The sequence below is a fragment of the Dipodomys spectabilis genome, unplaced genomic scaffold (assembly GCF_019054845.1).
Source record: "Dipodomys spectabilis isolate Male_0828 unplaced genomic scaffold, ASM1905484v1 ptg000215l, whole genome shotgun sequence".
Taxonomy (NCBI): Eukaryota; Metazoa; Chordata; class Mammalia; order Rodentia; family Heteromyidae; genus Dipodomys; species Dipodomys spectabilis.
Genome location: NW_024870892.1, coordinates 11,507,249 through 11,532,409, shown reverse-complemented (window position 1 = coordinate 11,532,409; position 25,161 = coordinate 11,507,249). Strand labels below are relative to the sequence as shown.

Below are 25,161 nucleotides of genomic sequence, written 5' to 3'. Positions count from 1 at the left end.
CAGCATGGAGCAGGAGCTTCATGAGGGTTCTCATAGTGTTTAGGGTCTTTCTTCCAGAATCTGCCCAGATTTCTTCTGCTGACTGTGTGTTCTTGCTCTTTCATTACCATCTTCAGAGAGGAAAACATAGGATTCACGGTTGGAGGAAAGCTTTGTTTCAGTTCATTTTTGCCAGCCTACAAAGGTGGCAAGTGGGCAAGGTGTGCTCCCAGGTAGCTGCCTGGGTTTCACCAGGGTTGGTGAGGAAGCCAATGTGGGGTTCATCTTGCTCCCCCCTCTTTTTCTCACTGCCTCCTGTCCTGTGAACGAGAAATCTCCTTTCAGACTCACTCATCTGCTTCTGCCAGGCAGGGAGGGACCGGTCTTGAAGAAGGCCCCATCTCCAGAAGGGCAGTGACACAACCACTCCTGACCCAGGAGCTGGGTCTTGAACTCACTGTCTTGTATGTTTCTGGCAGAAGACTCCATGTTAAATGGAGTATGGCCATCTTTCTGAGGCAGGTGAGGATGGATATTTCCCAGTGAACAAAAGCAGATTAAAAGTCAACAGGAAGCTCCCAAAGAACATGAGAGGGTCCCCAACCTCCTCATGTGCCCTGCCTTAAGCAGCAGGATTAGGAAGGGCCTGGTCTGGGGGTGAGGAACACAGTCCCAGGTAGCTCAGTCCCCCACTTGTTGTGTGTCCTCAGGCCAAGTTCTCAGTTATTCTGGTCTATAATGCTGAGAAGGATGTGCCCACACACACAGTGTGTCACCCCACAAAAGTCACCCCTTCCCCCAGCCAGGTGCTGGCAAGCAGAACTGGCGCCTTGTAGATGGTCATTGCTGATTGGACTGGTGCCTTGTAGATGGTCATTGCTGATTGGACTGGCGCCTTGTAGATGGTCGTTGCTGATTGGCACTGCACAATAGTGCACTAAGCCCAGCAGAACTTAATAGGCAGCAGGCAGGCAGAGGGCCTGGAGGCCTGGGAGCACAGCTGAAGCCCCACACAGGCCCACAGTGTGGTGCTGATAGCAGACACTGCTGGAGGCAAGGGGAGGTGGTGCACAGCAGTAGCCTGGCTGGACAGGGCCTCCTTAAAAGAATGGAGTGTTAGATCTGCTGTGGTGGGCACATTGCTGTGGGCTCTGTATAGCAAGGGATGCAAGGATCCTTGTGTCTGACAGGTCATTTCTGTCAGACACCCACAGTAGGAACATGGAAACACTACTGTCTTTGAATTCTTTTTTATTTTTTGTGCCAGTACTGGGACTTGAATAACGGCTTGGGTGATGTCCCTTAGCTTCTTTCCTCAAGACCAGCACTCTACTACTTGAGCCACACCTTTACTTCTGGCTTTTTGCTGGTTAATTAAGTTTAAGTCTCACAGACTTTCCTGCCTAGGCTGGCTTTCAACTGTGATCTTCAGATCTCAGCCTCCTATGTAGCTTGGATTAACAGGCGTGAGCCACCAGTGCTGGCTGACCTTGAATTTGAGGCTTTGGTCCCAAGGGACACACAGGTGTGGGACTCCTCCTCCCCCACCTTCCTCTTGTTTGTGAACTGCCCTGCCTGTGCTGTGCCTCCTGTTCAGTCCTGGCCACTGCTTAGGAATGCACTGTAGTGCTATCCACTACTTGGCAACATCTGATTTGTGTTTTCTGTTGCAGGAAATGGAAGAGCCATCTCTGGAGCCAGGTACTGTTCAATGCCAACCTTGGCAGTGGGGGTTTAGACGTTCTAGTTTCCCACTATCTCTAACGGGAATTCTTGAATTTTAACAAGTAGCTGTACTATATATAGCATACATTGTTCTAAAGGTTTACAATCCAGAAGATACCAGGATCATAGAGATTGGAAACCCAGCCGTATCACCAGATCTGTGACAGTGGCTAGCTTCTCATTTTGCAAAATGTGTTGGCGAGACTCTTGATTTCACGCCATGTTACACAGAAACTGTAGAAAGATTTGTAAGCTCTCTGGAGCTCCTGCCTCTGCCACGAAACAGATCTTGTGATATCGGGCACTATCTGACTTCTGTGTATGTGATTGAGGCAGCACAGGCAGGGATAGGGAGATCCGTGTACAGCACTGGGATACCACTGGATTCCACAAGAGGAAAGAGCTCCTCCATGAGAATTGTAAACAAACACACTTACCGTCTGGACTGCAAATCTCCAAGCCAACAGAAGATGCTTTCATGTCACACTGCTCTGGTAAACGCAATTCAAAGAAATTTGGAAGTTGAGCTGTTCAGTTAAGCGCCTTGGACTTCAGAAGCTAAATTTGGAAGAGTCATATATACACGGCAACAGAATGAAGACTGTCAAGAATCAGCCAGAAGGTTTTGGGGGTTAAATCTCTGGGATGCTTTCCTCTCCCCGTAACGTAGCCTAGCGCAGCCTAGCGGCCGGTGGCAGCAAGCGCAGATAGTGTACAGTGTCACTGTGTGCACCGCGGGTTTTCCAATCTCTGTGTAGCTAGCGGTTCTCTTGGTGTTAGTGTGGCAGCCGTGCCCGTTCCGCATTTGTGATTGCTTTATTTCCCTGGTAATTAAACCTTGTGCCATTCTATTCCTGTTAAATCCGTAGAAAATGAGAAAATACTCGACATTTTGGGGGAAACTTGTAAATCTGAGCCAGTAAAAGAAGAAGGTTCCGAGCTGGAGCAGCCATTTGCACAGGATACAAGTAGCGTGGGGCCAGACAGAAAGCTGGCGGAGGAAGAGGACCTTTTTGGCAGCGCCCATCCGGAAGAGGAGGAGGAGGAGGAAGAGCTTGAGGAGGAGGAGGAGGAGGAGGAGGGAGATTTAGCAGTGGCCCACGAGTCACCGCGCGCTCAGTGGAGCGAGGCAGACACCCTGTTAGCGGTAGTGAAAAGGGAGCCCGTGGAGCAGACAGGAGGCGAAGGCGCGAGGACGGACTGTGAGCCTGTAGGGCAGGAGAAGCCAGTTGAGCAGAGTAGCGCAGCCCCCGAGCTGGCGGAGGCCTGTAGCCAGGACCTGGCAGAAGCGCCCACGGAAGCCCCGAGCCCCGAGCCCAGAGATAGCAAAGAAGACGTGAAGAAGTTTGAGTTTGAAGCTTGTAATGAAGTCCCTCCGGCTCCTAAAGAGTCCTCAACCAGTGAGGGCGCTGATCAGAAAATGAGGTTTGTTGTTTCTCAGTTTTAGACCAGACGCTATCTCCTTTTCATTGGTCATTTAATGATGACACGCATAAAGCTGTTGGTTCTCTGTCCGCAGTTGGCCAGCCACACTGCTGAAATTCTAGATTACTTCCAAACTATGTTTTATTTCTCTTTATTTTACACTGAATGCATAATCTTTTTTCTTTTCTCAACCTGTCATGGTTGTTTCCTTTAATTCTTCCTAATTACCTTTAGTCCAGCAGAATTAATTAACTTCTGTGGGTCTGAAATCTTATGGTTAGGTCAGATTTCCAAAACAAGTTTGTTCGGGGTGTAATATTTTCAGAACTAAATTGCGGGTAGGTATGCAACCTCAGCACGTGCTTATGATTTTGAGTTTGTTTCCTCGGTGCTGCTACACCACAGAGTGACACTGTCTCTTGTCTCTAGTTCTGTGGAAGATGACTCGGACACAAAGAGGCTCTCCCGAGAGGAAAAGGGTAGGTCCCTGGACACTTGGAGCAGGGTGCTCCAAGTGGTGGTCACATGTTCACTTGTGATCTTAGTGTCCTGTGTCTCTCCAGCTCTGCCTGAGCCCATCAGGAAATTTTCCCACTTCTCTGTCAGGGGCTCCGCAGGCTCTGGGTTAGGGAGGCACCACTTCCTAAGGGTGAATGACTATCCTGTGCAGACTTAGACATACAGAATGCTTGAATTCAGTGATGCCTAAGCCACCTCTTAAAAATACTAATTGAAGCTAGGCACCTGTGGCTTATACCTATAATCCTAGCTACTCAGGAGGCTGAGATCTGAGGATCACAGTTCAAAGCCAGCCCAGGGAGGAAAGACCATGAGACTCTTATCTCCAGGTAACCACTAGAAAAGGGGAAGTGCCTCTGTGGCTTGAGTGGTAAAGTGCTGGCCTTGAGCTTAAGAGCTGAGGGACAGCACCCAGGCCCAGAGGTCAAGCCCCACGACTAACCAAAAAAAAAAAAAATGAAGCCGGGTGCTGATATCGCAGCTGTAATCCTAGCTACTCGTGGGGTTGTAATCTGGGGATCATGGTTCAACGCCAGCCTGGGAAGTCAAGTCCATGAAACTCATCTCCACTTAAACAGCAAAAAGCCAGAAGTAGAGCTGTAGCTCAAGTGATAGAGTGCTAACATAACGTTAAGTAAAAATGCTCAGAGCCGGTGCCGTGGTTCATGCCTGTAATCCTAGTTACTCAGGACGCTGAGATCTCAGGATTGCAGTTCAAAGCCAGCCTGCGCATGAAAGTACATGAGACTCTTACCTCCAGTAAACCACCAGAAAACCGGAAGTGGCACTGTGGCTCAAGTGTTAGAGCGCTAGCCTCGTGCTAAAGAGCTTAGGGACTGCAGTACCCAGGCCCAGAGTTCAAGCCTCATGACCAACCAAAAAAAAAAAACTCAGGGATAGCTGGGTGCCCACAGCTCACGCCTATAACTAGCTACTCAGAGGGCTGAGATCTAAGTATCATGGTTCAAAGACAGCCTGGGCAGGAAAATCCATGAGACATTTTGTTTTTGTTGCTGGTTGTAAGGCTTGAACTCAGGGCCTAGGGCTCTGTCCCTGGGCCTCTTTGGGCTCAAGCCACAGCGCCACTTCTGGTTTTTGAATGGTTACTTCAAAATCTTACGGTGACTTTTCTGTCTGGGCTGGCTTCGAATTGTGTTCCTCAGATCTCAGCCTCCTGAGTATCTGGGATTACAGGTATGAGCCGCCACCCTGTGCCAGCTTAAGAGTAGTCTCCAGTTAAACAGCAAAAAGCCAAAAGTAGAACTGTGACTCAAGTGATTGAGAGCTAGTTGTAAATAAAAAAAGATTAGGGACAGTGTGCTGCTGGTGGGTCACACCTATAATCCTACCTACTCAGGAGGCTGAGGTTTGAAAGCTCTGTTCAAAGCCAGCCCAGGCAGAAAAGTCCTTGAAACTCTTACCTCCAGTTAGCCACCTGAAAACTGGAAGTGTGGCTCAATATGGTAGAGTGCTAGCCTTGAGTGAACGAGTTCAGGGCTGGGAAGGTAGCTCAGTGGTAGAGCGCTTACCTTGCATGCCTGAGGCCCTCAGTTTGATTTCTCAGCATCACATAAGCAAAAAAGACAAAGCCAGAAGTGGCACTGTGGCTCAAGTGGTAGAACGCTAGCCTTGAGCTGAAGAGCTGAGGGACAGTGCCCAGGCCCAGAGTTCAGGTCCACGACAGGACCCCCCCCCCCAAAAAAAAAAAAAAAAAGTGAACGATTCAGGGGTAGTGCCCAAGCCCCAACTTCAAGCACCAGGACCAAAAAAAAAAAAAAACTCAGGGATGACACCCCCATCCCTGAGTACAAGCAGCCTCAGAATCAGCACCAACAAATATAATAATTGAGTGATTGTACTGGAGCTAACCTCCTTTCCCATCAGTATGATGGTGTGGGAAAAGGAAGGGCCCATGCCTAGAGGAATAGAAACAGCTTTGAATACACTTGGTTTGAATACACTGGGGCTTGAACCTCAGGGCCAGGGTGTTTTCCCTAACCTGCTTTTGTTCAAGTCTAGCATTCTACCACTTGAGCCACAACTCCACTTCTGCCTTTATTTTTGGAATTTTAGTGGAGGTTAGTGTCCTCCCAGACTTTCCTGCACAGGCCAGCTTCAAACCAAGATCCTTAGATCTCATCCTAGGTAGCTAGATTACAAGCCTGAGTCACCTGCTTATAGCTACTTTGTTAACTTTATAGAAGCTACCATCTCCAGAGTATGGCCTGATGTATACATGAGCGAAGCCCTGGGTTCCATTTATAGTACCACCCCAGAAAACACCAACCCGCCATAATGCATGTTCCACTCGTTTTTTGTTCCCTTCAGCCTCTTCGGCCCTGGCACCCATGTGGTGAGCGTTTCCTGGGCTGCTGCATTCCTGTGAGGATGGTGGGCCAGGCCCTACCCCCTCCCCACCCGCTGCCACCATCTGGGAGCATGGGGACTTCGGGTGGACTGGCATGGCTTTCTTGTGGACTGAGGATCACGTGGGTATTGTCATTCTTACCAGAACTTTGTTTTAAACCAGGTCGTAGCAGTTGTGGTAGGAATTTCTGGGTTAGTGGACTTTCTTCTACAACCAGAGCCACAGATTTGAAGAATCTTTTCAGCAAATATGGGAAGGTAAGAGCCCGTGGTTTCTAGAACAAGAAACATTTAACATGCTGTTTTTTCTTTTCTTTTTTTTTTTTTTTTTTTGTCGTGTGGCTCGAACTTGGGCGCTGTCCCTGAGCTCTTTAGCTCATGGCGAGTGCTCTACCACTTGAGCCACAGTGCCACTTCCAGTTTTCTGGTGGTTAATTGGAGATAAGAGTTTCACAGACTTTGTTACCCAGACTGGCTTTGAACCACCATCCTGAGACCTCAGCCTCCTGAGTAGCTAGGAATACAGGTGTGAGCCACCAGCACCTGGCTTTAACATGGTTTCTTAACGTGAGGGTTTCAGGGTACCTTCCTTTTGATGCCTACTGCTGTTTGGGATCCTGGGGGTGTTGCCATCCTGGAACCTCATCCCCATTACACGGCTGCCTCAGGCCTAGGCACAAGGACACCTGTCTCACTTTCCTTCCTGTGGTTCCTTATACTTCTAGCATTCCTCCTCTCCAGAGACTTGGACAGGCTTTGCTCCTGGTATCTTAATGTGTATTTAGGAGTCCACAGTAGAGCAGCAAAGACTATCTGCCTTACCCTGATGGTTTCCCACAGCTACAAGGAGCGTAGTGTGTGGATACTGTATTAGACTTACCTCAGCCTGGACTGTTCCTTGGCAGGGGGTAAGGCAACCTCAATGCTCAAGTGTCTGGGCAAGAAAGGGGCCTGTAGTGTCATGGGCATTACAGCTTTACTGATGGTTAAGAGTGGACAGTCTTATCAGATACCTTCGTCTGGGGTCAGGGCTCTACAGGTTACAGTGACTGACCACTACCTCCCACTGGGCCCAGATCTCTATAGAGTGTAAAAGAGGGAGCCTTACCTGAGCTTGTGGGGGAACCAAGGCCTCTGGGTGGTGTGTAGATGTGTACATGTCCTCATCCTACCCTTGCCGTGTTTTCCTGCCTGACTGCCATTCGTGTGTATGCGCATGGTGCCTTGGCTCCAAAGTCTGAGCAGCTGCACTGCAGAGCTGCATTGAGGGCACATGATAACAGGGCATTGACCCTGTTACCCTGTGCTGTGCCCCACCACAGGTGCCCTGGAGAAGATTCAGGGCACAGGGGTGGGAGGCCAGCGTTCCCCTCCCCAGTGCCTGACCTGGGCAGCTCCTGTCCTCACTCCTTGCCTGTCCCAAGCATGGCTGTGGGCGTCTGCAGGCCCAGCGTCGCAGTCATCTCTGTGGCCTTTCCATAGGTGGTGGGTGCCAAGGTTGTGACAAATGCTCGGAGCCCTGGGGCCCGGTGTTACGGCTTCGTCACCATGTCCACAGCGGAAGAGGCCACCAAGTGCATCAACCACCTCCACAAGACAGAGCTGCACGGGAAGATGATCTCGGTGGAGAAGGTGAGAGACAGACTAGCATTCGCCTGTACTGCTTCCTCACCAGGAAGTGGGGTGCTGCCTCTACTGCATTTTCATCTTTCTTCAGGCCAAAAATGAACCCGCTGGCAAGAAAACCTCTGACAAGAGAGATGGGGAGGGCAAGAAGGAGAAGTTGAGCGCTGGTGACAGGTAGTCCCCTTCCCTGAAGAGACTGGGCTCCTAGTAGGAGAAGGGGGAAGGGAAGGGTCAGAAGTGGGCCATCAGACCCTGCACCCCATTACCATTTGCATTTGATTTGAAGGCTTGCACCAAACACCTGCTCAGACAGCGGTTTGTCTGGGCTGTTACTTACAGGTCTGCAAACGTGAAGAAGGATGATAAAGCTGAGAGAAAAGATGATGCCAAAAAGGGGGAAGATGCAAGTGGGGAAAAGAGCAAAGACCCGGAGGAGCAGAAAGCCGGCCCCTCTGAGCGGACTAGAGCCACAAAATCAGGTACCCCGAGTGTCTGTGCAAGCCTTACTTTTGCTGTGAAGTGACAACCCAGCTCTAATCAGGTTTTGCAGCTGTCAGCCCGGCTTTTTGCCTGTCAGGGTTCACTTCCCACCGTTCACTTCCTTTGTCACTGCAGGAAGCCGAGGCAATGAGCGCACTGTGGTGATGGACAAATCCAAAGGTGTGCCCGTCATCAGTGTGAAGATGTCAGCCTCCAAGGAGCGGGTGAGTGTCCGCTTCCTGCCAATGCCAGGCATGGGCTGCTCTGCCTCTCTGCAGAGCTTCCTGCTTTCAGAGAGCTGCCTGTGCGTGGCCCAAGTGTAGAATGCCTGTCCAGTCAGTGCAGTCCCAGCACTGCCCAGTGTAGTAACTTAGCACAAAGGAGGGCTGAACTAGTTAGGGGTGAGCGCCTGCATGTGTGAGACATGGCTTCCATCCCAGCACCGTGAAAAGAAGGAAAAGATTTTTAATTTTGTTTCAGTGAGAGTTGTTTTGCTTGCTTGCTTGTGTTCTTTGCTGAACCTAGTTGTGGAAGTGAAGGGTGAAAGAGTTGCTGGGAGCACTTTGCCTAGCACTGTTACAGCCTATGCACATCCCCGGGGAAAGGTCAGCCCTGCTCCAGCTTAGCAGCTCTTGTGCATCCCTTCACCCACCCCCCAGAGGCTGCCTTCCTGGCCACCTCTCACCCACCTGGCCCTGGCCCCCGCCCTGATTCCAGGCAGCCTAAGCACAGCACACAGGGCTGTGGGTAGGTGCCCATGTTGGTAGAGCCTCATGGCTTTGCTAAGAGAGGATTGCTCCACCGCCCAACCAGTGGTTTACGTAGAGGGCTCGAGATTTGACATAGAGCCAGGCACAGTGTCTCACATCTGTAATCCTAGCCAGTTACTCAGGAGGCTCAGATCTGAGGATCACAGTTCAAAGCCAGCTTGAGCAGGAAAGTTTGTGAGACTTTCGTCTCCAATTAGTTTAGCAGAGAAAGCTGGAAGTGTACTGTGGCTCAAGTAGTAAATGATAGCCTTGAGCAAACGAAACTCAGGGACAGCAACCAGGTACAGAGTTCAGCCCCTGGACCAGACTTAAAAAAAAAACGATTTAACATAGAAGACTGAGTGCATGTAGTGGGGTGAGGATGCCTGGGCAGGTCCCAGGGGACTGCACAGCAGCTTGGGGGCCCCTTTAGGCAACCTCATGGGGCTCCTCTGCACAGTGGAACAGCTCTCTTGTCAGGCTCCGCCCAGTGTAGAAAGCTGGTGTTGGCATAAGTGGTACAAGTGATTGTCAGTCAGGCACATGAGAGTCACATTCCAGCTGCCAGCACAGGGCCATCCCTGCCCACAGGCCCTTGTAAGCAGAAGCCTTGGGACTGCATGAAGGTGTTCTTAGAGCTTCGTGCTCAGATTAGCCATGCATGTGGTCTAGTACAGAGCTTCCTGCTCTTCTGTATTGAAGTGTGGTTAGAAAATGGAATGTGCAGTCATACCATGAGGTTGTTTGTGCCACACCAGAAGTAAACGGGTCTGGAAAACTCAAGGACTAGTGTGAAGGAAGAGGCAAAGCTCTTAATTTTATTTTGGATACCAAGGAAAGCATAAAAGATTTATTCCATTCTTGCCGGACACCAGTGTCTCATGTCTATAATCCTAGCTACTCAGGAGGCTAAGATCTGAGGATCTCGGTTCAAAGCTAGCCCAGGCAGGAAAGTCCATGAGACTCTTACCTCCAATAAACCACCAGAAAACTGGAAGTGGCGCTGTGGCTCAAGTGGTAGAGCACTAGTCTTGAGCTGAAGAGCTCAGGGACAGTGCCCAGACCCAGAGTTTAAGCCCCACAACTGACAAAAAAAAATAAAAGATTTATTGCATTCTTATAAAAAGGTTTTTTTGGAGGGGGGGGTCTTTTCCATTTTAGCCTGTGATAGCCTTGATGGGTCATGCTTCAGCCATGTTCAGTTTGTGGCTGTTAGGAACCAGATTCCTTTTGCCACCCCCTCATCTCTGAGGACTTGATTAAGAATAGGTCATCAGCTTGCAGGTGGTGGTACAGGCCTGTGAGACTCTGTCTCAGAAGGGAAAAGGCATCACACGGGCCCTCCCTCAGGTGCTTGCTCACAGGCCTGGCCTTCCCTCCCTTGTTTGGGTCTACCTTAACATGCAGTGCTACTTGGTGGCATAGGTGTCCAAAAGCCAGGACCGCAAGTCAGCCAGCAGAGAGAAGCGGTCTGTTGTGTCCTTCGACAAAGCCAAAGAGCCTCGGAAGTCCAGAGACTCAGAGTCCCGGAGGTGAGTCGGGATCCAGCACCAGGGCTTGTGGCCAGTTTGGGTTGTGTCCTCCACGTATGGGCGCAGCTGTGCTTTTAGTGAGGGGGCTTTCGCCTACAGTCTGTTTGCTCCCCTATTCCCCCAGGCTTGCTGTGCTCTGTCTAGTCCCTGGCCATTTGCTGATGTGAACGTGGGCCATCTCCTTCAGAGACCGGGGGTCCCAATGAGTGGCAGTGGGGGTTCTGCTGGGATGTTGGGAAAGGGAGGGTTGATGCAGCCTCACACATAGATGGACTCATCCTTACATCAAACAAGGCTAGCCAAGTAGAAGCATGATAGGAATGTCCCAAAGAGGATTTGTAGCCTAAGAGAGGGGCAGCGGTGAGGAAACAAGAAGGTGTGGCTTTGACAAATCCATGAGCACTCTGGAGCCATGTGGCCTAGGACAGTCCCTGATGGAAATAGGGGAGGAAAGGGGTGCTCTTCCGTGTCTCCCTGCCAACTGTTGTGTGGGACCTTGCAGGAAGCCCGCAGTGGCTCTGACGAGCGTAGCCCGTGGCTCGGCTCATGAAAGTAGAGCTTCACCTCGCTGACCACTGTAGGGGGGATGTCTCATGAGCTCAGACTTGGACAGTCTTAATCAGAATTACCCTGTGTATGTGGAAGACAATCCAGACAGGCAGGAATGAATGAAACTGGAGTTAGTACAAAGAAGTCGCCGGGCACTGGTGGCGCACACCTAAATTCCTAGCTGCTCAGGAGATGTGAGGATCACTGCTCGAAGCCTCCAGGCAGGAAAAGCTGAGATTTTCTCATTACGGAAAAGCCGGAAGTAAAGCTGTGGCCCAAGTGGTAGAGCACTAGAGCAGAGAAGCTCGGGCAGAGCGCGTGCCCAGCCTGCATGAGGCCAGGGTTCCGTTCCCAGCGCCACATAAGCGCCACGTCAGAGTGGCGCTGTGGCTCGCGGAGCGCTGGCCTTGAGCTGAGAGGCTGGGGACAGCGCCCCGCTCAAGCCCCGGCACCCGCGGGCGACTGGGCATGGGGGGGGCTGTCCCAGGCCGCGGGCCGGTGCGCTGCCGCCTGCCTGCAGGCCGCCTGTGTGCGGGCCGGGCCGCGCCGCCTCAGTGCGCATCCGCCTGCGGGCCGCGCCGCGATGCGGTGGAGGCGGGGACCGCGCTCCCGGCCGTGGCTTCTGAGCGGCCGCTGGTGTGGAGCCAGCGCAGCCCCCGCCCCAGCCCGCGCTGGGAGAGGAGGTCGCTGCGCATCCGCATCCGGTCCGGCTCACCCTCCTTGGCCGAAGCCAACCAGCTCCCTGCCTCGCCTCAGGGAGCGGGAGCGCAGCGAGCGGGAGCAGCGTCTGCAGGCGCAGTGGGAGCGGGAGCGCGAGGAGCGGGAGCGGCTGGAGATCGCCCGGGAGCGGCTGGCCTTCCACCGGCACCGGCTAGAGAGGGAGCGAATGGAGCGGGAGCGGCTGGAGCGCGAGCGCATGCGCGTGGAGCAGGAGCGCCGGCGCGAGCAGGAACGCATCCACCGCGAGCGCGAGGAGCTGCGGCGCCAGCAGGAGCTGCGCTATGAGCAGGAGCGGCGGCCCGCTGTGCGCAGGCCCTACGACGTGGACGGCCGGTGAGGAGGGTGCTGGCGGGAACCTTGGGTCACGGTCAAGGGAAGCCTTGAGAAGGGGGTTCAACCTCCGGCAGCCCGTGGCGTCGTGTGCTGTGGGCAGGGACAAATGGGAGGCCCCTAATGAATTTGAGACTGGGCAGTGGGCGGGGAGCCCATGTAACACAGGCATTGCCAAGACTTGTCCAGCTGTGCTGGCATCTGGGCACTTAGTAGACTGTGCTGGTACAGAGCACACCTCGGCCATGGGATGAGATGTGAGCTTGAGAGGATTCAGGTGAGCGTGCTGGCTAAGGGTAGCCAGGGCCCCCTCAGGCCTCTCTCTGCGTACTTGGTCACTCTGTTGGACGGGTGACAGGGACAGCACTCCCTCATTGCCTAATCACCACCAGTGAGATGGGCCCCTCCACAGGCTGTGGCCAGACAAAGCAGAGTGAAAGTCAGCTGCCCTGCAGAGGTGGTGGGGCTGGGGTCGGTTCCTTGATCTCCTGCTGTCCTACAGACGGGACGAGGCCTACTGGCCAGAAGCCAAGCGGGCGGCACTGGATGAACGTTACCACTCAGACTTCAGCCGCCAGGACCGCTTCCACGATTTCGACCACAGGGACCGGGGCCGCTACCCCAACTACTCTGTGGACAGGTATGTGTTGCGGGCACATGCCTTCCCTGGCCTCGTGGCTGCCCAGGCTATAGGAGCCACAGGGCCGTGTACATGCACTCTGGGAATGGCACTGTCCCTGTCCTTGTGTGATTGCAGTTCCCTTTTCCAGGAGAGAAGGTTCCAGGTCAATGATGGGAGAAAGAGAAGGGCAGGTATGTATGGGCTGCCACTGTAGCCAGAGCGGACTCCTTCCCTCTCCTGCCTGTCCTGCTGGTGCTGAGCTTTGGTGTACTTCGGGCCCACTGGTCTAGGCCTTCACTCTGGGGTCTTTTGGGGGCCAGGCTTGTTCTGGCAGTGGTGTGGCAGTGTGAGGCCTTCCTGCAGGCACCTTAGGAACAAGGGGGTGCTTTTGGCCTCAGCACACAATAGAGTTAACTTTTGTAGTTCCCACATGCTTACTGGGGGCCCCGCACCTCAGGACACCTTTTCCTTCCCCTTCCCGGCAGGGCGCTGGGCCAGAGTCCTGCCAGTGTGTGTGCCACCTGACCGTTTTGCCTTCCTTGGATGTTTGCTACAGTTGGGGCTGATGGCACTGGGCTGTCCCAGGTCCTCTGCTGCCCCATCCCCTACCCCCACCCCTCTGGTGGATGGATAGACATGGATCTGAAGCACAACCAAGAGCTGTCTGTGGTCCAGCTTTGGTGCAGAATGTAGCTCACGGGCTAAATGTCCAGTCCCGGCACAGCTACCTCCTGCCAAGCATGTTGTGCTTCTGTGGGGTGTGGATGGGGGCAGCATCTTCTCGCAACCTGGGGCCCTCAGCTCAGTGTCTGTGATAGCGGCACTGCCCCGTGCCAGTGACACTGTGGTGTAGGTTGTTCGGTCAGAAGCGTGGGTACATTTTGAGATTGTAGGGAGAGGTTAACTGCCTGCTTCTGTCCATTTCTATTGGGTTTAAAAAAAAAATTTATTTTTTTTATTTCTGGTGCTAATCCTGGGGCTTGAACTTGGAGCTTGGGTACTGTCCCTTAGTTTTTCACTCATAGCTGTTGCGCTACCGCTTGAGCTACAGCTCCATTTTTCCTTTTTGCTGGTTAATTGGAAACAAGAATCTTACGGACTTTTCTTGTCCAATCATGATCCTCAGATTTCAGCTTCCCAAGTGGCTAGGATTATAGGCATGAGCCACCAGCCACCTGACTTTTATGTGGATTAGAATTTAAGCATTGCTTTAATTTGCCTCCCAAAATTCACGTTTTGAGTGGCGAGCTACACCACAGCAGTGTCTTGGTGCGGCTCTGGTTGTACCTGTGGCTGCCCTGGTGCAGGTGTTCCTGAGTGGAGAGCAGAAAAGGCAGCAGGCTGGTGCTGCTGGGGTGCCCAGAAGCAAGGGCCTGTGGGCAGTAATGAGCTGGTAGGACACTGGTTGGCTGTTCACTTTTAGAAGGCAGGAAACAGATTGGGCAGGGCCTTGTTTGTAGCTCTTGTTACTTCCTTGGCTGTCGGGGGAAGCTTGGAAACTGAACTGCTGCCCATGGCTGGTTTATGCACCTGTCTCCATAAGAAAACTGAGAAGCCACCCAGAGGGCCATCGACTTTCTGGCCTTGGGCTACCTCCGGGGCTGCCACACTTGTATCAGCTTGCTCCCCACAGGCCCCGGGCCCCAGGGTCACTGGCTCTTTCTTTGCTCCCACCTCCAGCATTACCCTGAGCGCCACGGCGGACCCGAGCGCCACGGCCGGGACTCACGCGATGGCTGGGGCTATGGCTCTGACAAGAGGATGAGTGAAGGCCGGGGGCTCCCCCCACCCCCGAGGTTCGTGTCCTCACCCTGCAGTGCCACACCCGCCATGCCCACTCAGTGAGGGGGTCCTGTGGTGGGGGACAGTCCACATCAGAGATGTGTTTCTCCAAGGGGCAGACGTGAGTGGGGGGAGCATGGCCGGAGACTGGAGGATGACCGTGTGTGGCAGGGAGCAGCTGAAGGCGGCATGATGGACCGCGATCACAAGCGGTGGCAAGGTGAGCCCTGATCTCAACACCAGCTCCAGCTTGGCCTCAGCTGGACTCCTGGGGAGACACTCACTGCTACCTGGGTGGACATAGGGTGCTTCAGAGCCTGCTCCCCTGGTGGACCCGGTGAGGGTGTGGCCCAGTGCCAGATGGCTGCCTGGCTCTCCCAAGTCCTCCGTGGCAGGGGCTGCCACGGTGTTGCAGCTCCCTGTGCGCCCCCCTGCATCCAGACCCACACCCCTGAGGACTGAGTTGCTGAGCGTATGCTGCCTTGTCTCATAGGCGGTGAGAGGAGCATGTCCGGTCACTCGGGACCTGGCCACCTGATGAACCGGGGCGGCATGTCAGAGTGAGTAGGATCCTTTCTGTGCTGCGTAGCCTCCTTGGAGTGGAACTGCACACTAAAGGGCTGGGCGGGCTGCCTCGGGAGGAAGGAGTCTGATTGTTGCCCTGTGTCCAGGCGTGGTGGCTTTGCCCCCGGCAGGGCCTCCCGGGGCCATGTGATCCCACGTGGAGGGATGCAGGGCGGCTTCGGGGGACAGAGCCGGGGGAGCAGACCCAGCGATGCCCGCTTCACCCGCCGCTACTGAGCACTTCCTGCCCGCGCCCACCCTGTCCAGAGTATGTTCTCCTAGGATTCCCTCCAGACACCGTGTACAAATAATTTTTTTTATCTGCTGCCATATTGTAGCTCAATACAATGTGAATGTTTGTTTTTGTTCTTCGGTTTTTTTGTAATAAAGGTGTTTCTGTTCACACACCCTTACTTGGCAAGTCCTCTCTCCGCCAGCCACCCCTGTGGCCACAGGCAGGCATGGCTGGCTGCAGGGAGAGGGCCATGGGAGCCAGCAGTATCCACGCCGTCTGCCTGACCTAAACCTGTTTTAAAAGTCTACAGACACCGTGCACCAGGCTGGCTTGTGGCCCTGCCGTGTCTGCCCACTGGTGACTGAGGACACCGACATGAAACGTGGGGGCGGGGGGCTGCACGCAGCACCCCAGCCAGTAGGACGGAAGCTGTGAGGGCCCAGAGCCGGCCTGCCGAGCCCTGGGCTTCCGAAGCAGCTTTAAGAACAAGCCAAGGTCTTCAGTGTACCACAGCCAGACGCTGCCTATTCTGCTGTTCCGGCAGCATGCTCAGGCCCAGCCCTCACTAGCCCTCCACCAGCGCCCTCCCGCCCATCAGGCAGGCAGCCCTTCCCACCCCTCAGCAGCCCCAGGAACTCCCACAGACCTGGGCCGTCACAGCGGACAGAGGGCCAGTGGGCTGCATTGGGTCACTGTGGGCCACTGCACAAATGCTGGGCCCCAGAGCAGGTCTCCTCCCACCTGCCACAACCATTGGACAAGCATAGCGGGGGCAGATGGTGGGACTCAGCCCGGGCTGCTGGTTCTTTCAGGCCTAATGACGGGGCCTGCGCTTCGTGGGTGCGGGAGATACAAGCCATCTGCCTGTGTGTGCTGGCTTCAGCCCACACCAGACCTACGACTTCATAGTCTTCCCGTCACCCCTGCTTCTGCTGTCAGTCCATGCCTTAGGTCACCCTCTCAAGGGTGGAGCGCAACACAGCAGCCATGAGCAGCGGACTCACACTGGGTGTCACTCATCACACCACCCCATCTTTTATAGTCCAGTCCCCATGTCATAACAGGTGGTCACCCCTTTGCCCAGCTGGCCATTGGTACAGCCTTCTGAGCACCACTTCCAGCTGCAAGGATGACACTGTGCCAGCCCTGGCCTGCTGTGCCAGGCGCCTCTTCCCTAACCCCCTACCTGGTACCGGCTGTGGCTATGTCAGCTTGCCTGGATATTGTAGAGGATCCACAAAAACAGCCAACTGGCACTCTTCTGCCAAATACCCATCTCAACAGCAGGCCCTGCATAGGTGCGCCGCCGGGAGCGGGTGGACTGCCTCCCAACACACTTGAGCAAAGACCCATCAGAAATCCCAAGAGCCCGGGGAGGGACTGGCTCCTCAGGGCTGCCTAAGGCCTCTGAACAGGCATCAGGCCGGGCTAGAGCTAGGTGCCTCGGTCCTCCAGTGCCAGAGGGCAGGGATGCTCCTTGTCTACACCCATCAAGGGCCAGTAAGGTGACCACCTCCAGGCAGGTGACCGTGGAGAGCACGCGGGAGACAGTGGAGCACAGGTGCTGGCTGCAGCCACTGTTGGCCCTCTCATGTGGGTTTACAGATGTCTGCTGGGGAGCTGCCTAGCCTCCATCCACCTCTTCTGTACCATCTGTCTCCTTCCCGTATCCGCCCCACACAGCCATATAAGCCCCCAAACTCCTAGGAAATGGGAGCCCTCTCCAGCTCAGCTCTATTTCCAAGCCTGTCCCCCAACCCTCACTCCTACTACCTGAGGACATCATCAGCCCTGAGAGCGGGCTAGTGCCAGCGGCCTCAAAATGGACCCGCTTTCCCCGAGCCCACTAGTAACCAAGTCTGCTGGGACTCTCCCTCCCCCGCCCCCTGCAAGTGGCACAGACCAGAGAGCAGAGCAGAGGGTCAAGCTGGGTCCCACGGGGCCAGCCCACGCCCTTCCCCTCCTGGGCCAGCACAGGGTCGGGGAACACTTCCAAAGTCCTTTATTGGGCCAGCGAAGCTGGAAGCTGCTCTGAGTGAGGTCCCGATTGTGGGGTCTTGAGCCTGAGGTGTTTGTGTCCTTGTTCAGCCGAGGTGGGCGGTATCTGCTGATCGGGCTACTTGGTGTGCTCCTTCACATACTCCCAGCCCTCTTTGGAGTAGTTGACAGCCTTGGTGGGGGCCACCGACAGGGCAGACATCACCTTGACAATGCCTGCAGGGAAGGCCCAGATGTCTGGTGAGACCCCTACCTCCTTCTTGGTCAGCCCCCTAGAGAAGCTCACAGGCACAACTTCCAGCAGAGAAACTGAGGCAGCAATGGGACCAGCCTTGCCCACAGGATCAGCTCAGCTGTGACTCCCCCCCATTACCTTCTGGTTTTAACTCCCAACACACAGCTGAGCCCTACAAGGAAGCGCCACAGTGCCTTGGCCTGGTAATCCCCACGCACCCTTCCATGGGAGACACACAAGCAGCAGGAACAGGGATTCATGGAAAGGAAAGGCAAGGAATCCAAGGAGAGCATCTGGGCTGGGTCATCTGGTCATCTCCAAGAAGGTGGCTGGGGCCTACCTGAATTCCAGGACTCTCGGATGGGAAAGTTAATCTTTGGAGGGTCTGGGAGCTGGGAAGAAAGAGGAGCACAGGGACAGGTGAATTGGGAAGGATGAGCGGCCCAGTAACCCTTAGGACAGGAGGTCAACCAGGCTGAAGGGACCCAAGGCCACCACTGAGCTGACCTCCTGCCAAGCCTGGCCCTCACTCTCCCACCCGATTACCTGCGGTAACTGCAGGCCGGTCTGCTGGCACACATACTGGCTGAACTGGTACATGGCGGGAGGCACCACCTCCTCAGCCCTCCTCAGTGCGGCCTCGCTTTTGTCACTGGGTCCCAGAAGTTCATGGTCGTAGACTAGGTAGATGGCACCCCCAGCCACACTGCCTTTGATGAGGAACCTGCCAGAAGGAAGGAAGGACACTGGGACACTGCTGGCATCCCCGGCAAGGTTTGACCCTCTGGGGGGCTGTGGGGGTTTCTCAGTGCAGTGACACCCACACGGCCCGGTGTCTAATGGGCAACGGCACCCTAGGAGGCCAGAGTTGCCTCACCCCTATTACACACAGTACTGCTTTTCCACTGAGCAGGGCAGGGATCCTGGAGGCCACTTGAGCTGGTAAACTGAGGCCAGAAAAGGGGCAGTGGGTCACCCGAGGCCCAGCACAGAGGAGATGATGACAGTGGACATTTAAGACTCTGGGCCTTCTAGAAGCTTTCCAGCACCAGGAAGACGCCACGGGGAGAAACCAGCGGCTTTTCTAAAGGTCCCCGGGAGCTTCTTGCACGTCACCCTCTGCTCGGGGCGCACAGAAACCTCCGGATACGCGCGACCCGCAGGATTCGCGGCGCATTTCCAGGTTACAGACGAGGCAGGGGAGGCCCCGGCGGCTCGGGCGCAGCGGACCGAGGGTTCGCGGGGAGGCGATCGGCGGCCCCGGGGACCGGGCGGCCTCCCCGGGAAGCGAAGAGCAGCTGGAGACCACACCCGAGAGGGCGGTGGGTGCCTGCAGCAGGGGGGTGGTCCGGGGTCTCCCGCCCCGCGCCGCACGCACCTCATCAGCGACCACATTCGGGCCACCATGGTCGCTCGGCTCCGCGCGCAAGGACACTCCACTCGCCCGCCGCTTCCGGTGGCGGCGCCGCAGAGGCCCCTGGGGGATGTAGTCTTTCGGGGTAAGCACAAAGGCCTCTGGGAGCTGAAGTCTCTTTCACGCTCTGGGCTTCCCACCACCAGAGGCTTCTGGGAAATTCAGAAAAGTCGGGGAAATGCAGTCACCAGTGGGATAGGGCCGCTGAGCCTGCTGGGAAATGTAGTGCAGCCGGTCTGTGAACGAGGGAGGGTGAAGAGGTGTCGGAGGTACGGCGTGAATCCTGATGGAGACACAGAAAGATGGTAGATCCACTCGAGCCCGCGCGAGGGCCCAAGGACCCGGACTTGGAAGAGCAAGGCTAGAAGCCAGTTGTCACGACAACGCGAGGGCGGGATTGTTCCAGAGAGGCGGGTCTGTCGGCACGTGACACGTAGGAGGCGTGGTCTCCGATGGAGTAGGCGTGGTTTGGGGCTGATGGGTGGGAACGTGGAGGAAGCCGTTGCCTGGCAACACCCGAGCGCGTATCTTCACGACTCGGCCCCCGCCTCTGGGGCGGGGTCTCGGAGTCACGTGACAGGCCCGCCGGGAGGGGGCGCGGCCGGTGGTCTGGCCCCGCGCTTCGGCGGGGGTGGGGGGGAAGGGAGGCCCAAGGGAAAGCGTTCGTGTGGGTTCTAGTCCTGGACTCCAGTCCCAGAGGACAGCGGGGGAAACCGAGGCCCGAGCGGGTGAGTGCGCGGAACCAGCGTGCAAGGGGTTCAGTGCCCCTTTGTCCAGAGGGGAAGCCGAGGTGGGTCGAGATTGAGGGGCTACGAGGGGTTCGATCCTTCTATTCCTCCTGCGTACCAGCTTCAAACTATCCCCCCCACCAACCTGCGTGTCCGCCTGTCTGTCCACCCACCCTCCCGTCCATCTGTCCATCCATCCACACACCCACAGGGGTAATGAAGGTGTTGCTCTTCACGGGGCTGGGGGCCCTGCTCTTCGCTTACTACTGGGATGACAACTTCGACCCCAGTAAGTTAATGTCGGGGAGGGAGGGAGGAACCCGAGGATTTTCCAGAATCCTGCCCAGCTCCTCAGGCTGACCACCCCTGCTCCGTGCCAGCCAGCCTTCGGGGAGCCCGCGTGCTGCTGACGGGGGCCAGTGCCGGCGTGGGCGAGGAGCTGGCCTATCACTACGCCCGGCTGGGCTCACACCTGGTGCTCACTGCCCCCACCGAGGCCCTCCTGCAGAAGGTGAGCCACGTCATTTCGCTTTGTTTGATGGGGGCTTGGGAGGTCAAAGGAAGATGGGCTCCAATCCCTGCATTGAGCCAGGCTTCCTGTGTGACTTTGGGTAAAGTCCCCTGACTTCTTTGAGCCTGTCTCTTCATTTGCTGGGCACTTTCAAGAACCTTCCTATAGGCTGTGGGGCTTGGGCAGATGGCTCCGAACGGTCCTTGGTTATTGGGAATACTGCTAGTATTCCAGCCGGTGCTGTTAGGGTTCTCCAACTTAAAAGGTGGGGAGGGGATAGACACCTTTTAGCCACCTCCTATACTTGCTTCTCCCTAAGCAAGAAATCTCGACCGATGTAAATCTCCTGTGTTTCCCAATGCTGGCATTTGCTTAAATAAACCCTCTTGCGTTCTCGTCCTTGGGCTAGTTGAGAAGGAAGTTGAGTGGGACTCAGGCAGGGGTGGGGCTTCAGGCAGGATCCTTGATGTGGCCATCTGGTGGAGGGGAGACACCTGAGGAGGGAGGAGAGGCCCACGGGCAGCTCTTCCCCCCCAACCCACCAGGTGGTAGGGAACTGTCGGAAGCTGGGTGCACCCAAGGTCTTCTACATTGCGGCGGACATGGCCTCCTCTGAGGCTCCCGAGCACGTGGTGCAGTTTGCCCTGGACAAGCTGGGTGAGGGGCGGGGCCTGGGGGGTCTGGACAAGCTGGGTGAGGGGCGGGGCCTGGGGGGGGTCTGAACCAGCGGGGGGGGGAGGGGGGGACCTGGGCTCTTGGGGGAGGGGCAGAACCTGGGATCTAGACTAGCTGGGTAAACCAGACATGAGGGGCGAGGACATTCAGGATCCTGGGGCGTTTGGGGGGGGAGGGGCAGGGAGGTGATATGGAATTGTGGATCTGTCCACATTGCATAGGATTGAAATTCTGTGGGACCCAGGGATCTCAAGATTGGGTGCTGCTTTAGGCGAGACAATGCGAGAGAGCGGAACCACACCAGGGAGGAGAGGCCCAGGACTCAGTTTAACATGGACCAGGGTCGGGACCCCTCAGGGCCACCTCATGCTGACCAATCTTTCTGGGCCAGGCGGGCTGGACTACCTTGTGCTGAATCACATGGGCAGCACCCCGGCCGGCATGCGGGTCCGCAGCGCCCAGACCACACGCTGGCTCATGCAGGTGCCCCGCCCCGCTCGGCCTTGGCCCCGCCCTCTCCAAGGCCCCGCCCACAAGACACCGCCTTCTCCCTCATTGGCTCCGCCTCCTGGCTTTTACAGGCCTGGTGCGGGCCGCATCCTAAACTTAGCCCCACTCCCTCTGTCGGGCTTGCACCCCAGGCTGGCCGCCCAAAATGCCCTCTGACCCCGCCCCGCCCAACTCCTAGGCTCCGCCCACTCCCTGACTTGGCCCCTTCCTCTGGCTGACGCTCAGCTCTGCAAGCCACACCCCCTGGGCCCTAGGCTCCGCCCCTAGCAGGTCCTTCTCGTGTCAATCAGAAGGCCCCGCCCCATTGGGTTTAAGCTCCGCCCCTAGGCCTGGGCTCCGCCTCCGCCCTGTGACTCGCAGGTGAACTTCCTGAGTTACGTGCAGCTGACTTCGCTGGCGCTGCCCAGCCTGACGGACAGCAAGGGCTCTCTGGTGGTGGTGTCCTCGTTGCTCGGTGCGTGCACGCGGCTCGGGCCGTGCGGGAGCGCTCGGTCGGTGCGGGTGACCCGGCCGGGGCAGGCGGGCACACTTCCTGCCTTGCAGGCCGCGTGCCCGCGTCCTTCTCCATCCCGTACTCCGCGGCCAAGTTCGCGCTCGACGGCTTCTTCGGCTCCCTGCGGCGGGAGCTGGACGTGCAGGACGTGAACGTGGCGGTCACCTTGTGCGTCCTGGGCCTCCGCGATCGCGCCTCCGCCGCCGAGGGGGTCAGGTGGGGCCGGGGTGGGGGGACAGGGGACTGGGGTCCAGTCGGGGGGGAGACATCCAGCCTCACGCCGCCCCCAACGCGCTCCTCCCGTCCCCAGGGGCGTCTCGAGGGCCAGGACGGCTCCCGGGCCCAAGGCGGCCCTGGCTGTGATCCGTGGCGGGGCCACACGGGCCTCGGGCGTCTTCTACCCGTGGCGACTGCACCTGCTGTGCCTGCTGCGGGGCTGGCTCCCGCGCCCGCCCGCCTGGTTCGTGCGCCAGGACCTCAACGTGTCCGCGGCCGCCGCGGCCTGAGCCCCGGGGCCGGGGCCGCCCTCCGCCGGCCCTCACGGTCCATCCCGCCGCCCATGCAACCTGCAGACGTGCCGCCGGCCACAGCCCAGGACAGAAAGGCAGAAGCGAGCTGCGGACCGGTGCGGGTGCTCGCCCCCCCCCCCCCACGTGCGCGCCTCCGGTCACCGGGCCGGCGCTAGTGACGTCATCGCCTCCACTTTTTAGACGGGGAAACTGAGGCCCATGACAGTGATGTGACCCAACCCCGGGTCACGCCGCCCGTGGGGCCTGCCCCAGCTCCCAGCCCGACCTCTAGGACCTTCTCCAGACCCAGTTCTGGAACTCTTGTCTTAGGGTGAGGAGGAGGGTGAGGGAGCTCCCCACTTCATAATAAAAGTTCCTGCCTTGCTTCCATCCACCTGCTCAAATTTCTCAGGGAAAGGGGCCGGAACTACTCAGGTAGAAAGGTATGGAGGCTTCACCGGCCACCCCAGCGGTGGGTGGAAAGGGGGACCCGCAGCTCATCAGACCTGCAAGACGGCCTCTTCCCAGCCCAAGGGTGCTCCTATTTTGTAATCAAAGCACAGAGGGTTGGGGGGGGGAGGGAAGAGGGGGCAGGAATTGGGGTTCTTGCACCAGCCCCATTTGAACTATCTATCTGCAAACCACCAATGGTTTACAGCTATCAACAGCTGGGCACTAGTGGCTCATGCCTGTAATCTGAGCTACACAGGAGGTGGAGATCAAAGGATTGTGGTTTGAAGCCAAGCTGGAGGCTCAAGAGTAGAACACCAGCTGTGAGTGGAATCACTGAGCCACAGTTGTGGGCCCTGATTTCAAGCCCCAGTAATCAGTGAAAGAAGAAGAAAGAGGATGAATACAACGTTTTAAACACTACGCCTTGTTCTGTCCAAGGATCTCAGACTGTAAATAATGGGCCCACTCTGCAACTCCCAAACTGACACTCATGAGGATAAATGGGATTAAAAGAAAAAAATCTGCAACCTTTCTCTTTCCACCAATTCACTGTTCCCATCAGCACCTTAAATTGCATCATTAGACACCAGGGGTGCAGTGCCAGGTGTTTGCAGAACACCTAGGCCCCTGTTTATAGTTGTAGAGCTAGGGCATTATTAATTGCATTGCACAGATGCGAATCTCAAAGGTTAGTTAAGTTGCAGGCACAGGGCCTGCCTTTGACTGAAGTGGGATTCAATTTCCATTTTCATCCAGTACTACCTTTTTTGGGGGGTGGAGAGGGGTCAGTCGTTGAGCTTGAACTCAGGGCCTGGGCGCTCTGAGTAATATTGCTCAAGGCTAGCACTCTACCACTTTGAACCACAGCACCACTCCCGGTTTTATGGTGATTCGTTGGAGGTAAGAGTCTCACAGACCTTCCTGCCCAGACTGGCTTTGAGCCTCATCTCGGCCTCCTGAGTAGCTGGGATTACAGGCATGAGCCACCAGCGCCCGGCTAGTCCTGCGTTTCAGGGCCTGGGGCTTGTTAGAGGAGAACGTCACCACTCAAACACCTTCCCCGACCTTTTCAAAACTTTTCATCAGAGACAGCTCAAGATGGCCCGCAACTTGCTGGGTACCCCAGGCTGGCTTCCAACCTGTCAGGAGTGCTAAGATTGCAGGCGCGCACCACCCCTCGCAGCCCTCACCTGGATTCGAACTTGAGGGACTATAGCGAGGTGTTCAGCGGGGTTAAAACAAACCAAATTCTTAAAACTCCCACCCCAGCACCCAAGGCCACGCCCGCTCGGGTGGAGGCGGTGTCGGATAATTCCCAAGGAAATGCGCACGCACGGGGGCGGGGGGGGGGGGGGAGGAAAGCACCGGTGCGCATGCTCAGATATGTTGCTGGGGCCTCCGGCCGCCAGGGGGCGCGCGTGCTGCCGTCGTCTCTCTAGCCCACGACTCCAGCTCGGAGTAAATATCCCAGAGTTCCGTGCGGTGCCGGCCCTTCCGCCGCCGCAGCCATCGGAGAATTGCAGGTTGGTGTTGTGTTTTATCCCTGGCCCGCATCCGCTGCCATCCGCGGTCCCTGGCACTGTAGTCCGCTTAGACTGTGGCTGGGTGTGGGGAGAGCGCCGAAGGGAGCCTGGGAGCGGGGCTCCGGGAGGCAGGGGCCACGCACGGACTCGGTATCTTCTCCCCGCAGCCATGGCTCTGCGCTACCCCATGGCCGTGGGCCTCAACAAGGGCCACAAAGTGACCAAGAACGTGAGCAAGCCGAGGCACAGCCGCCGGCGCGGGGTGAGTGCGGGAGCCGGGTGCGCTGGGCCCGGCCCGTGGGACCTCGCTCTAGGGAGCCGCGGCGGGCGGGAGCCGCCGGGCTTGGGGTCCTGCCGCTTGAGTAGGAGTTTGACAGAGGTTGGAATGTAGAGGGGAGGGCGAGGCATCGCGACAGCGCGGGGGGGTTCCCCGGGGTTCAGGACCCCCGAATCCACGGCGCGGGGGTTGAGGTCCGAGCCCGGCCGCGCTGACGCAGCCCCCGCCCCGCAGCGCCTCACCAAGCACACCAAGTTCGTGCGGGACATGATCCGCGAGGTGTGCGGCTTCGCCCCGTACGAGCGGCGCGCCATGGAGCTGCTCAAGGTGTCCAAGGACAAGCGGGCGCTCAAGTTCATCAAGAAAAGGGTAGGTGGTCGGCGGGCCGGCGGGGTCCGGGGGTGCGGGCCGGCGGGGTCCGGGGGTGCGGGCCCGAGCCCACGCGCTTCCTCCCCGCAGGTGGGCACGCACATCCGCGCCAAGAGGAAGCGGGAGGAGCTGAGCAGCGTGCTGGCCGCCATGAGGAAGGCCGCCGCCAAGAAGGACTGAGACCGCCGCCCCCCCAATAAACCTCTGCTCCCCCCGACCTGCGTGCGTGGCGCCTCTGTCTGGGCTCGGGCGGGAAACACAG

The 25,161-nt window shown here is 56.8% G+C and overlaps 4 protein-coding genes across 7 annotated transcripts in view; 3 read left to right on the top strand and 1 right to left on the bottom strand.

Annotated features, from left to right (window-relative positions):
* The window catches only part of Safb (scaffold attachment factor B), a 35,527-nt gene extending 20,145 nt beyond the window's left edge, over positions 1-15,382 (top strand). The window contains exons 6-21 of one of the 2 annotated variants that reach the window (XM_042697161.1): positions 1,653-1,680; positions 2,574-3,129; positions 3,559-3,608; positions 6,179-6,273; positions 7,498-7,647; positions 7,733-7,815; positions 7,981-8,120; positions 8,257-8,345; positions 10,296-10,402; positions 11,708-12,004; positions 12,504-12,641; positions 12,772-12,814; positions 14,304-14,419; positions 14,525-14,625; positions 14,899-14,965; positions 15,077-15,382. In XM_042697161.1, the coding sequence (XP_042553095.1) occupies positions 1,653-1,680; positions 2,574-3,129; positions 3,559-3,608; positions 6,179-6,273; positions 7,498-7,647; positions 7,733-7,815; positions 7,981-8,120; positions 8,257-8,345; positions 10,296-10,402; positions 11,708-12,004; positions 12,504-12,641; positions 12,772-12,814; positions 14,304-14,419; positions 14,525-14,625; positions 14,899-14,965; positions 15,077-15,206 (2,190 nt within the window). In that variant the 3' untranslated portion in view covers positions 15,207-15,382. Of the gene's footprint in view, positions 1-1,652; positions 1,681-2,573; positions 3,130-3,558; positions 3,609-6,178; positions 6,274-7,497; positions 7,648-7,732; positions 7,816-7,980; positions 8,121-8,256; positions 8,346-10,295; positions 10,403-11,707; positions 12,005-12,503; positions 12,642-12,771; positions 12,815-14,303; positions 14,420-14,518; positions 14,626-14,898; positions 14,966-15,076 lie in introns of both variants that reach the window. The other variant, XM_042697160.1, reaches the window with a different exon arrangement.
* Positions 15,383-17,189: 1,807 nt separating this feature from the next.
* Positions 17,190-18,896, bottom strand: Micos13 (mitochondrial contact site and cristae organizing system subunit 13). The gene is made up of 4 exons (XM_042697229.1): positions 18,816-18,896; positions 17,984-18,161; positions 17,778-17,829; positions 17,190-17,418 (listed from the first exon to the last, which is right to left on the bottom strand). Exons 1-4 carry the CDS (start codon positions 18,842-18,844, stop codon positions 17,321-17,323), a joined length of 357 nt encoding a protein of 118 aa, XP_042553163.1. The 5' UTR covers positions 18,845-18,896; the 3' UTR covers positions 17,190-17,320.
* Positions 18,897-19,488: 592 nt separating this feature from the next.
* Hsd11b1l (hydroxysteroid 11-beta dehydrogenase 1 like) lies at positions 19,489-22,329 on the top strand. Of its 3 annotated transcripts, XM_042697226.1 has the most exons (8): positions 19,495-19,579; positions 19,791-19,868; positions 19,960-20,090; positions 20,636-20,747; positions 21,157-21,248; positions 21,636-21,729; positions 21,819-21,984; positions 22,079-22,324. In XM_042697226.1, exons 2-8 carry the CDS (start codon positions 19,796-19,798, stop codon positions 22,272-22,274), a joined length of 864 nt encoding a protein of 287 aa, XP_042553160.1. In that variant the 5' UTR covers positions 19,495-19,579; positions 19,791-19,795; the 3' UTR covers positions 22,275-22,324. The 3 variants fall into 3 exon arrangements, with proteins under 3 accessions (XP_042553161.1, XP_042553160.1, XP_042553162.1); XM_042697227.1 differs by lacking the exon at positions 20,636-20,747 and having other exon boundaries at positions 19,489-19,579; positions 19,964-20,090; positions 22,079-22,329; XM_042697228.1 differs by lacking the exon at positions 19,791-19,868 and having other exon boundaries at positions 22,079-22,326.
* A 1,817-nt stretch (positions 22,330-24,146) lies between these two features.
* Positions 24,147-25,116, top strand: Rpl36 (ribosomal protein L36). Its single transcript, XM_042697230.1, has 4 exons — positions 24,147-24,253; positions 24,421-24,515; positions 24,765-24,899; positions 24,990-25,116. Exons 2-4 carry the CDS (start codon positions 24,423-24,425, stop codon positions 25,077-25,079), a joined length of 318 nt encoding a protein of 105 aa, XP_042553164.1. The 5' UTR covers positions 24,147-24,253; positions 24,421-24,422; the 3' UTR covers positions 25,080-25,116.
* The last annotated feature ends 45 nt before the right edge of the window (positions 25,117-25,161 follow it).

Excerpts from the sequence above, each read along its gene's own strand:
- Rpl36 (XM_042697230.1), top strand. The coding sequence starts at position 24,423 with ATGGCTCTGCGCTACCCCATGGCCGTGGGCCTCAACAAGGGCCACAAA. Across the intron at positions 24,516-24,764 it reads GGCACAGCCGCCGGCGCGGG|CGCCTCACCAAGCACACCAA; the intron begins GTGAGTGCGGGA and ends CCCGCCCCGCAG. Across the intron at positions 24,900-24,989 it reads TCAAGTTCATCAAGAAAAGG|GTGGGCACGCACATCCGCGC; the intron begins GTAGGTGGTCGG and ends TCCTCCCCGCAG.
- Micos13 (XM_042697229.1), bottom strand. The coding sequence starts at position 18,844 with ATGGTGGCCCGAATGTGGTCGCTGATGAG. Across the intron at positions 18,162-18,815 it reads CGAATGTGGTCGCTGATGAG|GTTCCTCATCAAAGGCAGTG; the intron begins GTGCGTGCGGCG and ends TCCTTCTGGCAG. Across the intron at positions 17,830-17,983 it reads CCGGCCTGCAGTTACCGCAG|CTCCCAGACCCTCCAAAGAT; the intron begins GTAATCGGGTGG and ends CTTTCTTCCCAG.
- Hsd11b1l (XM_042697226.1), top strand. The coding sequence starts at position 19,796 with ATGAAGGTGTTGCTCTTCACGGGGCTGGGGGCCCTGCTCTTCGCTTAC. Across the intron at positions 20,091-20,635 it reads CCGAGGCCCTCCTGCAGAAG|GTGGTAGGGAACTGTCGGAA; the intron begins GTGAGCCACGTC and ends CCAACCCACCAG. Across the intron at positions 21,249-21,635 it reads CCACACGCTGGCTCATGCAG|GTGAACTTCCTGAGTTACGT; the intron begins GTGCCCCGCCCC and ends TGTGACTCGCAG.